This window comes from Hyperolius riggenbachi, chromosome 12 (genome assembly GCF_040937935.1).
Source record: "Hyperolius riggenbachi isolate aHypRig1 chromosome 12, aHypRig1.pri, whole genome shotgun sequence".
NCBI lineage: Eukaryota > Metazoa > Chordata > Amphibia > Anura > Hyperoliidae > Hyperolius > Hyperolius riggenbachi.
The window spans coordinates 14,453,297-14,468,091 of NC_090657.1; the positions used below are offsets into that span (position 1 = coordinate 14,453,297).

The 14,795-nt window shown below is 48.0% G+C and overlaps 1 protein-coding gene across 1 annotated transcript; it reads right to left on the reverse strand.

Moving 5' to 3' along the window:
* Positions 1-673: 673 nt before the first annotated feature.
* LOC137541375 (reticulon-4 receptor-like 2) lies at positions 674-3,084 on the reverse strand. The gene is made up of 2 exons (XM_068262644.1): positions 3,014-3,084; positions 674-1,877 (listed from the first exon to the last, which is right to left on the reverse strand). Exon 2 carries the CDS (start codon positions 1,796-1,798, stop codon positions 725-727), a length of 1,074 nt encoding a protein of 357 aa, XP_068118745.1. The 5' UTR covers positions 1,799-1,877; positions 3,014-3,084; the 3' UTR covers positions 674-724.
* Positions 3,085-14,795: the final 11,711 nt, after the last annotated feature.

Here is a 14,795-nt window from a genome sequence, read left to right on the forward strand (position 1 = left end):
TTCCCAGTATATGCAGCCAGGTTTGTAGGTGTCGACTCCCCAGTATATGTAGCCAGCTGTATAGGTGTGCCCAGTATATGTAGCCAGCTGTATAGGTGTTCCCAGTATATGTAGCCAGGTGGATAGGTGTCCCCAGTATATGTAGCCAGGTGGATAGGTGTCCCCAGTATATGTAGCTAGGTCTATAGGTGTCCCCAGTAAGGGAGGCAGCCAGCGAAAGGGAGCGATGGGCACAGTGGCGGAGAAGGGGGGACAACTCCCCCCCCCCCCCACACCTCCCCCCCCTTTCCTGGCTCTCCCCTCCACAGTGGCTGACAGCCGGCTGAGGGAGCTCTGCTCTGTGCGCCGCTAGTCTGGTCTAGTAGACCAGATTAGCGGCACACAGATCAAAGCTCCCTCCAGTGGCTGTAACAGCGGTAAGTCCCCGCCCGCTGTCAGCCACTGCGCCGAGACTTAAACATTATCCAGTGGGGAGAGCCAGGAAGTGGGGCCCCCCTTCTCCACCACTGTGCCCATCGCTCCCATTCACTGGCTGCCTCCCCTCCCGCTCAGGGTTCTCTGGGCCCCCCCCCCCCCCTCCCCCCGGTCCGTGCCCGAGTGCCCGAATGGTCAGTCCGCCCCTGGGAACAACCAATCATCACACTGACCATGTAAGATAACTACACTTGTTTATTTCATTAGTTTATTCTCGCTTGGGGGGTCCTTTAAGCATAATGCATGTCTATCACTTATCCTGGGTTTCAAATGGTCCATCAGGCTCATTCCAGTTCTTATCTTGGTTTTTCTTGCGGTTCCGTTCAGCCATCACAATAGCAGCAATGACAGTGACTAGAACGGTGATCGTAATGACCAAGACGGTGGCTGTTTCTGCTACACACAACTGGTTGTCCACTGAGACCAGAGCTGCTCCTGAGAGCTGTGGAGGTCCCTCACAAGTCAGATTATCGTAATCATCTATGTGAAGGTGCCTAACACTGTTAATCTTTCCAAACACTCGCTGCAAGTCACAGTCGCACACCCAGGGGTTCCCAGATACTTGGATGTGTGTGCTGGGGGTCTGGAGGTTGAGAAAAGTCTTGAACTTGAGGTGACTGAGTTGGTTTTCCGAGAGAGACAGGAGTCTCAAAGAGTGCAGAGAGGTAAAGGACTCCACAGCGATGCTACTGATATTGTTATCTGATAGATCCAGAAGTTCTAGATTCTGAAGCATAAAGAAATAACCACCTTTTACTGAATCAAGAAGGTTGGACTGGAGGTGGAGATGTCGAAGCCTTGAGAGACCACGAAAGGCCCCTTGTTCTATAGTACTCAAGTAATTCCGACTTAGGTCCAACTTTTCCAGGCTCTCCAAATGTCTTAAGCTCTCATAAGTAAGGGCCACCAACCTGTTGGCAGGGACTTTCAGCTCTCGTAGAGATACTAAGCCTCGAGAAAAGTCAAGAGGAAGGCTGCGGAGCAGGTTACTTGATATGTCTAAGCGTTCCAGAAAACCAAGCGAGCGGAAACATCTTGCAGACATAACTTCGATGTAATTGTCAGACAGAAGAAGGATGCGAAGTGACCACAAGGCCTGGAATGAAGAAGGCTCCAGCCGGCTGAGGTTGTTGTGACGAAGGTCCAACATCCAGGTGCTGTGAGGAAGGTGTTGAGGAACCGTGTTGAGCTCCAGCCCTCTGCACTCCACTAGGTTGGAAGAATCATAACAAAGGCAAGACTCAGGGCAGGTTTGTGGAGGGTTCGCATGTAAAGAACAAGCAAGGTGCAAGAGGGACAGCAGAACTGTCATATCGGAGAACATGTTTATGAAGTCTTTGAGTAGTTACCAACTCATTCTTCACAAGCATCCAGCTAGGGATTCTTCAGAGCTATCTTGTCTTCTAAAACAATAGTAATAAAGCTACGTTAGTAAAAACATTTACGTGTTTTATTTGCCTCAAATCTGCTAAACCCTAAAATGTTTGATAATGCTTTTCAAAGGGGCACTATGGCAAAAAATGGTAAAATGTATAATATGTGCAAACATAGACAAATAAGAAGGACGTTTTTTCCAGAGTAAAATGAGCCATAAATTACCTTTCTCCTGTGTTGCTGTCACTTACAGTAGGTTGTAGAAATCTGACATAAGTGACAGGTTTTGGACTAGTCCATCTCTTCATAGGGCATTCTCAGCGAGGCTTTTATTCTTTATAAAGATACTAGTAAAAAGGCCCGCCCGTTAAACGGGCGCTAGGTCACAGCCGCTACCCCCCGTACAGTGTGTGTACAGTGTGTGCTTGTGTACAGTGTGTGTGTGTGTACAGTTTGTGTGTGTGTGTGTATGTATGTGTACAGTGTGTGTGTGTACAGTGTACAGTATGTGTACAGTGTGTGTGTGTGTGTGTGTGTGTGTGTACAGTGTGTGTACAGTGTGTGTACAGTGTGTGTACAGTGTGTGTGTGTGTGTGTGTGTGTGTGTGTGTGTGTGTGTGTGTGTGTGTGTACAGTGAGAGTGTGTGTACAGTGAGAGTGTGTGTGTAGTGTGTGTGTATAGTGTGTGTGTGTGTGTGTGTGTGTGTACAGTGAGAGTGTGTGTATAGTGTGTGTGTGTGTGTGTGTGTGTGTACAGTGAGAGTGTGTGTACAGTGAGAGTGTGTGTGTGTGTGTGTGTGTGTGTGTGTGTGTGTGTGTATAGTGTGTGTGTGTGTGTGTGTGTGTGGTGTGTGTGTGTACAGTGAGAGTGTGTGTACAGTGAGTGAGTGTGTGTATAGTGTGTGTGTACAGTGTGTGTGTACACTGTGTGTACAGTGTGTATATGTATGTGTGTGTACAGTGTGTGTGTGTGTGTGTGTGTGTGCGTGCCTACATTGTAGGCCCCATAGTTTGGGATTAAGACGCTGTGCCTGTGGTTACCCCTCTGTGGCTGAGTTTTTCCTTCATTGTGTTACCCTGATCTCTGCCCCTTCCCCGCTGTATTGATATAATGTGAGTAGTACACCTCCTCCTGCCATCAGGACATTTGAATTGTGTCACATACCGGTGATGTCCGCTCCCGCTGTCCATCGTTATCTTGCAGATGTGGGTCAGATATGTGCCTCGCAGCATAAGCCTCGCATAGAAATCAAATCCCTCTTTGGGATTAATAAGGGAGGATTATGAGCATTTTATCCCTCCGGCATCAGGGGCTGCACCACGCAGCCTAGTCTACCCCCTGTATCACTGCAGTCTGAGGGTGAGGAACCACAAAGTCCAGCAGGCATGATATTCTCTGATTTATATTTCTCTAGTCGGGTGAGAGCTGAGATCAGTGGAATCTGTAATATTACCAAACCTCCATTATATATCTATGACTCTTACCCAATCACAGTTGTATTCTGATTTGCAGCACGATGAATGTACTGCAATGCCCTGCTGTCTGGTCTCCCTATGACCCGAACAGCCCCACTGCAGTCCATCATGAATGCGGCAGCCAGAATTATCCACTCCTCCCATCGCTCCACCACGGCGGATCCCCTCCGTGAATCCCTCCGCTGGCTTCCTATCCAGTCCAGAATCAGATTCAAGATATTGTGTCTGACCTACAAATCCGTCCACAAAACCTGTCCAACCTACATTTCTGATCTTACTCAGAGATACACACCTTACCGCTTACTCCGCTCTTCCAATGAACTTCGCCTGACCGCCCCCCCGCATCACCCAGTCACATGCACGCCTCCAGGACTTCTCAAGAGCTGCTCCAACACTATGGAACTCCCTACCTCCACCCATTAGGGCAGCCCCCTCCTTCAACACCTTCAAGAAAGCCCTCAAAACTCACCTTTTCACTCTGGCCTACCCCCCTCATTATTGCTCTAAACCCGCAGCTGAACTCTGGTCCCCTACCTCTCGTGTCCCTACCTCTCCCTCTAGATTGTAAGCCTTTGGGCAGGGTCCTCCTCCTTTTGTGTCCTACCTGATCATGCACCTCCATTACTGTGCACCCATCCTATGCATCTGAGTGAACCTAACTTGCCTAATCTCCATGCTTCCCTCCGGTGACTAAGCATTACCTTCTACTCATACTGGGCTGTGTGATCTCTATGCTCCATCCAGTGACTAAGCATTACCTTGTACTCATACTGGGCTGTGTGATCTCCATGCTCCATCCAGTGACTAAGCATTACCTTGTACTCATACTGTGCTGTGTGATCTCCATGCTCCCCTCCAGTGACTAAGCATTACCTTGTACTCATACTGTGCTGTGTGATCTCCATGCTCCATCCAGTGACTAAGCATTACCTTGTACTCATACTGTGCTGTGTGATCTCCATGCTCCATCCAGTGACTAAGCATTACCTTGTACTCATACTGTGCTGTGTGATCTCCATGCTCCCCTCCAGTGACTAAGCATTACCTTGTACTCATACTGTGCTGTGTGATCTCCATGCTCCATCCAGTGACTGACTAAGCATTGCCTTGTACTCATACTGTGCTGTGTGATCTCCATGCTCCATCCAGTGACTAAGCATTACCTGGTACTCATACTGTGCTGTGTGATCTCCATGCTCCATCCAGTGACTAAGCATTACCTTGTACTCATACTGTGCTGTGTGATCTGGTCTTTCTTGTATTCCTGTATTGTCATATTGCTGTATGTCACCCCTAAATATTGTTTGTAACCTAAATTAATGTTCAGTGCTGCGTAATATGTTGGCGCTCTATAAATACAATAAATAAATAAATAAATAATGGGCAGCACGATGGACTCTGGTTCCAATCCCAGCCAGGGCACTATCTGCACGGAGTTTGTATGTTCTCCCAGTGTCTGTGTGGGTTTCCTCCGGGCACTCCAGTTTCCTCCCACATCACAAAAACATGCAAATAAGTTGATTGGCTTCCCTATAAAATTGTCCCTAGACAATGATGGACATACGAATATGGCAGGGATTCGATTGTGAGCCCCTCTGAGAGACAGTTAGTGACAAGACAGTATACTCTGTACTGCGCTGCGGTAGATGTCAGCTCTATATAAATAATAATGTTAATGTAATTTGTCTGCAAGAACCAGCCCCTAGCTGCAGTGTCATAACAAGGTCCACTAGTTCCAAGGCTGATGGCTCATACTCACGGGCTACAATTGTCGCCGCAACACGCGGCGCGCGCGTATGAGGCGTTGCACGGGCGCGCTCCCCGAACCGTCGCTCGTCGCTGATGTCGCCAGGCGATTGGTGCGTGAGTATGCGGACTAGCGACAGCAACCTCTTTTAGAACACGGAGCTTCCGGCGGGGGGAGGAGGAACGTCGGCGACAGCTTCCGTCGCACCGCTGATCCCTCTTCCGCGTGTGTACGCGCAGGGACGTGGCGACGCCGAACTGTCGCGCACACACTCCCATGTGCTAGCGACAGTGCAGAAATGTTGCTCGTGAGTATGGGCCATTAGTACACACTGTTGTGTTGCCGGTCTAATTACACACTCTGGCCAATTAGATTACATTAGTGGAACAATTACATTTCGTTCTCACAACCTGGCAGAGGGTTATATCAAGAGAAGTAAAAGTCCAGCCTGCATTGTTTTAAGCCACACCTCTAAATGATTTTCTATTATGGCTACCACTCTATTACAGGACAATGGAAATGAGAGGGTTATGGAGGCTACCATGTTTATTTCCTTATAAGCAATACCAGTTGCCTTGCAGTCCTGCTGATCCTCTGCCTCTAATACTTTTAGCCTTAAAGCCAATGGGTACCGGATTACAAAAGAAAAAGTCAGATACTCACCTAAGGAGAGGGAAGGCTCGGTCCTAATGAGCCTTCCCTCTCCTCTCCCGGTGCCCTCGGTGCTGCGCTGGCTCCCCCGTTCGCGTCCGCCACTGCAGGGACGTCGGAGGTCTTCGGGAGCACTCGGGCTTCCGAAGACGGGCCGCTCCATACTACGTACGCGCGAGTGCATCATAGAGGGCGCTCGCGCATGCGTAGTATGGAGCGGCCCGTCTTCGGGAGCCCGAGTGCTCCCGAAGGCTTCCGAAACCTCCCAAAGGCATGCGGAAGTGGCAGTATTTGACCGAACTGGTCGAATACTGCCACGGGGGATCCTGCGCGGGACCGGGCACCGGGAGAGGAGGGGGAAGGCTCATTAGGACCGAGCCTTCCCTCTCCTTAGGTGAGTATCTGACTTTTTCTTTTTTAATTCGGTAAACATTCACTTTAAGGTACATACACACGTCGGATTTTCACAAACAACCTGTCGTTTGGATGTTTGAACGACCGGTCGTTTGGACGTCAAATAGGGCGCGTGTACAGTTTGTCGTTCAGCTGATAAGACTGGACTTGTGCGATCCGCTTGGCGCTATGCAATGCCATTCACAAAGTGCTTTTGAAAATAAATAAATCCCCAAGAATCCCCCATAAAGAGATGGGCTAGTCCAAAACCTGTCGCTTCTGTCAGATTTCTACTACCTACAGTAAGTGACAGCAACATTGGAGAAAAGTCATTTAGGGCTCATTTTACTCTGGAAAAAACGTACTTCTTATTTGTATATGTTTGCACATATTTTAAATTTTACAATTTTTCGCCATAGTGCCCCTTTAAACAGAAAGATGGAGTTGTACTTTTACCTGCTGTAGACATGGGACAGCAGGTGCCTTGTCCAGCACTCTAGTGTCTGCAGACAGGGCCAGTTCTAATAACAATGGGGCCCCTGGGCAAGATTAAACCCGGGGCCTCCAATAGACACCCCCCAATCACAAATTGGCAGTAGGGACCCTTTGTTGCAGCCAAATTTCCACCCATGGACCCTGATGCTGAGTATGACACCATCTGGCTCAGCCAAAGACTCTGCAGGGGCACTGAGGAGCAACAGTTAAGTTGGGGGAGACACCTTGGGGGCCCTTACAGGCTCTGGGGCCCCAGGGCAATTGCCCCCTTTTCCTCTATGGTAGCACCGGCCCTGTCTGCAGATGCAGCAGGTGACTGCTGGCCAACCTTCCCATGAGGAGGGATAAGTTTGGGGAGCCTTATAGTATGTACACCATTGCCCCATACTGACAGGAGAAGATGAGACTCGCACCTACCTGTTGAAGATCTCAGCAAGGTCCTCTGTTACCCATCGAGTCCAGCAGCATCTCAGTAATGGCCAACAGACGCTTGTACAAGGTGGGAGACCTGCAGCTTCTCTAAGTTCCTCTACCCCCACAACACCAGCTAAGGCATGAAATATGCATGCTGCCCATGTATTTTTAATGCTCGTATTCTTCCTGCTGGCCTATGCTATTTCTGCGCCGGGTAGTGTAATCAGTGATACATCTCACACGTAAGCTGACCTGTTCATTACCGCGGGTTTCCTTAGCAGCGTGTACCGTAAAATGCAGGCCTACAGTTTACGTCTCGTGGGAGAAAGTGCAGCCAGTGCCAGCCAGCCACCATGAATCATTTCACCACCAGTTGTGTCACTTCTGTGTGCACCTATATTGGCAGACATGCTCTCCCCAGAACTTTCCATGCCTGTTATGTAAAACTCAGAGCTAAAGGAAGTATTGGTCATAAACTATACAATCTGATTGCACAATCTTTGTACAATCTTAAAGTGAACCTCCAGACTAAAAATCTACTCAGCAGCACTGAAAAGGCTTGGCGTTTCTTTAATAGTTTCACAGCATCAGAACTTTGTTTTTCTTACCCAAGCCTCATTTTTAGCTGCACAGAAGCTAAGCTCCGCCCCATCAAAGAAATCTGCCTGGGCATTTGTCCCCTGATGCTGTGCAAAGCATGATGGGATTTCTGATGTTGTTGTTCTCATTGCCTAGCAGCTGGGAGGGGTGATCAGGACATAGGACAGTTGGAACTGTGTCTCATGCTCCCTGTCACCTCCTTTCAACCAAAAAGATGTCTGCCCCCATGAAAAACATGGCTGTCCCCATGAAATAAAGATTTGCCTGTTCTTTTAAAACAGGGCGGGTAAGAAATTGTATTACAATTAGGGCAGCACGGTGGTGTAGTGGTTAGCTCTCTCGCCTTGCAGCGCTGGGTCCCTGGTTCGAATCCCAGCCAGGGCACTATCTGCAAAGAGTTTGTATGTTCTCTCTGTGTCTGCGTGGGTTTCCTCTGGGCACCCCGGTTTCCTCCCACATTCCAAAAAACATACAGATAAGTTAATTGGCTACCTCTAAAAAAAAAAAAATTGGCCCTAGACTACAGTACTTACACTACATTATATAGACATATGGCAATGGTAGGGATTAGATTGTGAGCTCCTTTGAGGGACAGTTAGTGACAAGATATATATATACACTGTACAGCGCTGCGTAATATGTTGGCGCTATATAAATACTGAATAATAATAATAATTACACTATTTTAATTAACATAACTAATGTAACTTAATGACAGAATGTTTGTTTAGGCTGAAGTTCACCTTTAACAACTCATATTGGATAAAAAAGGGCAATTGATAGAATGAAGTCCGCCTATTATTATTTAGTATTTATATAGTGCTGACATCTTCCGCAGCGCTGTACAGAGTATGTTGTCTTGTCACTGACTGTCCCTCAGAGGGACTCACAATCTAATCTCCACCACAGTCATATGGCATTGGCTATGTATGTATTATTGTGCGGTGGTGTATGTATCACAGTCTAGGGCTTTAAGGGGAAAGCCAATTAACTTTTCTGCATGTTTTTTTTGGGATGTGGGAAGAAACAGAGTGCCAGGAGGAAACCCACACAGACAAGGGGAGAACATACAAACTCTTTGCAGATAGTGCCCAAGCTGGGATATGAATCGAGGACTCAGTGTTGCAAGGTAAGAGAGTTGCTTTGCCAGCAAATTTAAAGGGACTCCGAGCACCTCTCATGAGCATGCCTTTAAGCCAGATGACTTCCAACAAAGTCGTGCTATGACCCCTCTGGAGGAGCCTCTTGCAATGGCCATGCGTGTCACTTCCTCTTCCTGCTTCATTCAGTGATGCACTTCTCTAACAGAGAAGATGGGGGTGACCCGGATGTTATAACATAGCCAAGATGGCAGCCACGATATTTAAATTGAAATCGAACAAAAATGATTTGGTGTAGAACGGCGATTCAGGCATCAAATGAAAGAGGAGAGCACACGCTACAGAAAGATATGCATCTTTACTTTGCCGTACTGGTCGGAGTCTTAAAGACATGCCCATGAGAGGTGCTCGGAGTCCCTTTAATGGATGCAGATTGGATGTCGGGCAAACAAATACATTTCCTGTTAATTGTATTTGGCCCGGTTCTCAGCTGCATACGACCTGCATTAAATTTGCATGGTGCACAGAATTATTAGCATTCCATTGACCATCTGTACTCCTCTTTCCAGCAGTGCAGTCTGTTATCTCTCACTGACACAGATGGCTGAATTCTCCAGCAAGCAGACGGTGCAAAGGGAACATTAGAGGTGTTCTGTTACTTACTGGTGTACAAGACTTGGTGCTGCTGCATTGAAGGCTCCGTGCTTAAAGCGGACCTAAACCCCGGAGGACTTCCTCTCTGCTCTACACCAGCATAATACATTTTACAGAAAAATATTTCCTTGTTAGAGGTTATAGTTCCTCAGAGATTCTGCAGTGTAGTTACTTCTTGGTTTGATGGGATCACAGAAATAGTTAAAGCATACTTGTCAAACTCCGGCCCGCGGGCCAAATTTAGGCCCTCAGAGCCATTAAATTTGGCCCTCAAGTGCTTTCCCCACTTTGCATTATGTTTGGCCCCCTCTAGACCACCAGGGAAGCTATATTGGAGGTGGAGCCCTAGAGCACCAGGGAAGCCAAATAATATGGGGAGCTAAGGGAATAGCACTAAACACCAGGAAACTGTATAGGAAGGGGTGAGGGTCTCTAGACACCAGGGAACTGTATGGGGGAAGATGGGGGCCACTAAACACCAGGGAACTGTATAGGGAAGGAAGGACCGCTAGACACCAGACGACTTCATAAGGGAGGAAGGTGGCCAGTAGACATTGAGATTGGCCTGCAACTAGGTCCCAGTGTACAGTGTTCAGCCTACTTTGTATTTGAGTTTGATACCCCTGAGTTGGGTTGTTTACAAATAGCCTGTCTAAACAGCACAACACACAGTTCAGACAAAGATGACAGCTCAAATTACAGTGGCTCATTACTTCCAGATAAGGGAGAATTAGACAGGCTGTTAGCTCTAAATACACACAGAGAGTTCTATGCACAGAGGTGGTTGGAAAAATAAGTTATTTCCCACAACAAGGTTCCAGGTTCACAGGCAGCAAACTGTCAGGACCATGGTCATGACATCACACTGTGGGAGGGGTTTCACCACAATATCAGCCATACAGACCTTATTATCTATTTCGAGGAAAAGGTAAGGACTTCTCAGGGGAAAGGGGGTATCGGCTACTGATTGGAATGAAGCCAAATTCTTGGTTTAAGTTCCTCTTTAATACCATGAACAACCAATAGATGACCCCATCGTTGCTACCAACCATGTAAGAATCAAATGTCTATGTCCAATTTAACAGCTCTAAATTATGTGTGTTTGTCTTGAAAAATCTATCTAAACCTCAAATCTATCCCTTTATTGTTTAAACATACAGTATACCAAAATGTTGCCAGTCACACGGGAAATAGCCTTATCCATTTTGGGACCAAACAGAGTTACTCCATGGTACGGAATCTTAGTACAAATCTATTCCGATGATGAGTTGGCAGCTCAGGGCATCACAGGGCTCTTTTAGCCATAGTAGAAAACATTGTTCTTCCCATACATCTGAGCATATCCACTGCCGCCTCACCTATGAAATCTGTGGCTAACTTCAGTTCATCCAACGCTGTAATAATCGCCCCCTGATCTACACCACGTCTTACTGTACTCTGATTATTAGTGGTCCACACTTTGCAAGCCTTGGCTACTGAAGACAGCAACCTCAGGCCTAGCTGCTTCCCCAGTTGCCAGATAAGTTCTTTTCAGTTCTATGACTATGTAACGAAACGACGATCCATTAAATCTCGGAAAGCGATTGCGTCTTCTAATGGCAGGGTGACATTCCCAGCCAATTTCATAATGGATGCATCCACGATTGCCGCAGATTCAAACTCTTTCTCATCTTGTTCAGTCATGGGGTACAATCTCTTAAAGTGGATCCGAGATAAACTTTTACTCATTGCATAATTGTGTTCCTTTCATATAGTTTATAGGGCATTCCTCAAACCAAATACTTGTTTTGTTTTGTTTAAATACACTATTTCCCTATAAACTAAACAAGCCTTGCCCACAGCTTTATAGAGTGCCTTGGCACTGTAGCAAGGGCTTATGGGAGCTCAGTCTGGGTAGGAGGAGGAGTAGGTTACTAGCCAGAGATTTCAGAGGGGAGGAGGAGAGGGGACTGAATTTACACACAGGCAAGCTGATAGCATCTCTAGCCCTCAGCCTGTGACAATGTGACAAACAGAACATGGCTGGCCTCGTATCACATGAATAAATAATCATAAACTATTGAAGCTGTTTGCAGCTAGATTTGCTGTGTAAACTATCTAAACTTTAGATAAGATATATAGACAAGTTACTTGTTATAGTTAGTTTTTCATTTCAGATCCACTTTAAGTTTGTTTCTCAACTTATTTACTGTTCTTTCCCACTCTTGTACATCAATATCTTTTACTTCTTCCATCATAGGGAAACTTTATTTAGGTGCTTATAATACTTCTTTCTTTTAGACTTCAAGGGAGATTCATCTTCTCCCCATTCCAAAGCTTCCTTTACCTGTCCCACAAACGGTCTGACCAGAGCTAAGTCAAGAGGGTCTCATACACTGAGCCGATTAGCGGCCGATCGCAAATCGATTGACTGGCCGACCGATTTGCGGCCAATTTCGATCGATTTCAATCGATCTGACATGCTGGAAAATCTAGGTCGATCTGTTGAGATTGCTTATCATTTTGCATTGGACCTAATTGAAATCTGATGGCAAAAAAATGCCATCAGATCGATTTTCAATACATTTCCTACTGAAATCTATTGGAAATCTGTTCCTAATAAAAAATGTTCCTAAACACATCAGATAGATCAGAAATCTATCTGATGATCTATCTGCTGCTAATCTAAAGAGTGTATGGCCACCTAAAGCGTGTCTCTTCATCAGCTAACTGGAAACGGCAGTGGGAATAATATGGAGGCTGCTATATTTATTTGCATGTAAACAATACCAGTTGCCTGGTAGCCCTGCTATCTATTTGGCTCTAAAATACTTTTATCCATAGACCCTGCACAAGCATGCAGCAGATCAGGTGTTTCTGATGCTAGGGACTCACCATACAATTTTCAGTTAGACTTTCTGTTAAAGGGACTCAGAGCTCTGAAAAAAAAGGAAAGTTGTACTCACCAGGGGCTTTTTCCAGCCCAGTGCTGGTCGGGAGGTCCCACGCCGGCGTCCTGGCTCCTCTCCTTCTCCCCGCTCCGGAATGGCTGGCAGGCCGCAGCCCGGGCGACACTCTCCCGAGTGTCGGGCTGCTTCTTCCGCATGTGACGCGGATTACGTCACACGCCGGCCGCCTCGCGTCATCACGGCGGCCGGCGTGAAAGTACTGCGCATGCGCGAACAAAGCGCGCATGCGCAGTACTTTCACGCCGGCCGCCGTGATGACGCGAGGCGGCCGGCGTGTGACGTAATCCGCGTCACATGCGGAAGAAGCAGCCCGACACTCGGGAGAGTGTCGCCCGGGCTGCGGCCTGCCAGCCATTCCGGAGCGGGGAGAAGGAGAGGAGCCAGGACGCCGGCGTGGGACCTCCCGACCAGCACTGGGCTGGAAAAAGCCCCTGGTGAGTACAACTTTCCTTTTTTTTCAGAGCTCGGAGTCCCTTTAAGGTTCATACACACCTACCAACTATCTACCAAACTTGTCTGATAACCCCTGGCGGTATGATTATTTCCAGATTCTTTTTCCAAAAGCAGTGCAATCTTTTCACAAGCTTTCAGACCCTAAAAATCCTACCACTAGATAGATCTGCGCCAGCTCTGCACATTCCTCACCTCCCATGGATCCAATTCAGGATTACTGCTCTGAGCTGCGTATTTCCGTCCGAGCCTGACTCAGGGCTACCGCTAAGGAGGTTAAAGGGATTCTGTGGGGATGTCCTAGGAGTAAAAACTGTCACTTACCTGGGGCTTCTATCAGCTCCCTGAAGCAGTAAGGTCCCACGCCGTCCTCCTCCGATCTGCCGCTCTCCGCCGCCAGCCCGGTCAATTATTCGTCTGACGACAGACGAATAATGCGGGCTCCCTTACGTGTCATTGGAAGCTTACTGCGCAGGCGCAGTACACAGGTTTCTTGTACTGCGCCTGTGCAGTAAGCTTCTGATGACGCGGGCGGAACCGAGCAGGTGCGCGCCGCAGTTGAAAGCATGGAGCCGGAGCCGGCGGCGGAGATCGGCAGAGGGACATAACTACTTCAGGGAGCTGATAGAAGCCCCAGGTAAGTGACTGTTTTTATCTCCAGGACACCCCCACAGAACTCCTTTAACCTCCTTGGTGGTTAATTGTTTCTGCAAAAATTGCAGAAATCCAATTTTTTAAAAAAAAAATTTATGTTTCATGTAAAGCTACCAGAGTGGTAGCTACATGAAACTCCACTAGAGGGCGCATGTGTCCCTCTAGTTCGATCGTCACCGGCAACAATAGCAAACAGGGGAACGCCATGGCGACGATCGGAATGACGTCATGGACGTCCTGACGTTAGACGTCTCCGATCCAGCCCATAGCGCTGCCCGGAACTCATTGGTCCGGGCAGCGCAGGGCTCTGGGGGGGCCTCTTGCGCCGCTGCGTGCGGGCGATCGCCGCAGAGCGGCGGCGATCAAGCTGTATGCGCGGCTAGCAAAGTGCTAGCTGCGCGTACAGCACTTTACAGTATCAAAATCGCCCCACCAGGGGCTGAGATCTCCCCCTGAGCTGAGCTCGGGCTTACCGCCAGGGAGGTTAAGCCCCACACAACTTTTGTTGTGGAACAAGTTGAAACAACTAAAAAAGTATTTTGCTCTTGTTCAAACAGCTGACAAGACTGATAAACTGTTGGATTGACTTCTTATCAGCTTTTTGAACAATAGCAAAATAATTTTTATAGTTGTTTAACCATCTTAGCGGTATGGACGAGCTCAGCTCGTCCATCACCGCCGATGGCTGCCGCTCAGGCCCTGCTGGGCCGATTTTGCTGAAATAAAGAGCAGCACACGCAGCCGGCACTTTGCCAGCCGCGTGTGCTGCCCGATCGCAGCCGCTCTGCGGCGATCCGCCGCGAGCAGCGGCGAAAGAGGGTCCCCCCAGCCGCCTGCGCCCTGCGCAGCCGGAACAAATAGTTCCGGCCAGCGCTAAGGGCTGGATCGGAGGCGGCGGACGTCAGGACGTCGGCTGACGTCCATGACGTCACTCCGCTCGTCGCCATGGCAACAGGAGAAGCCAAACACGGAAGGCTGCTCATTGCGGCCTTCCGTGTTAATTTTGGCCGCCAGAGGCGATCAGAAGAACGCCTCCGGAGCGCCATCTAGTGGGCTTTCATGCAGCCAACTAAAGTTGGCTGCATAAAATAGTTTTTTTTTTATTTACAAAAAACCCTCATGCAGCCGCCCTGGCGATCTTAATAGAACGCCAGGGTGGTTAAACTTGTTTCACAACAAAAGCTGTTTGACAATTGTGCTGCATAAAAGACCGCTGTTGAGGGTGTGAATGGGGCTTTATGCTGGGTACACACGGTAAGATTTTCTGTGCGATTTTGCGCCCCGATCATTTTTCCTGCACGATTCCGCACTCGATTCTGCGCTCGATTCTCGTTTCTTCATTTATTTTTCTTATCTTTTTCCATT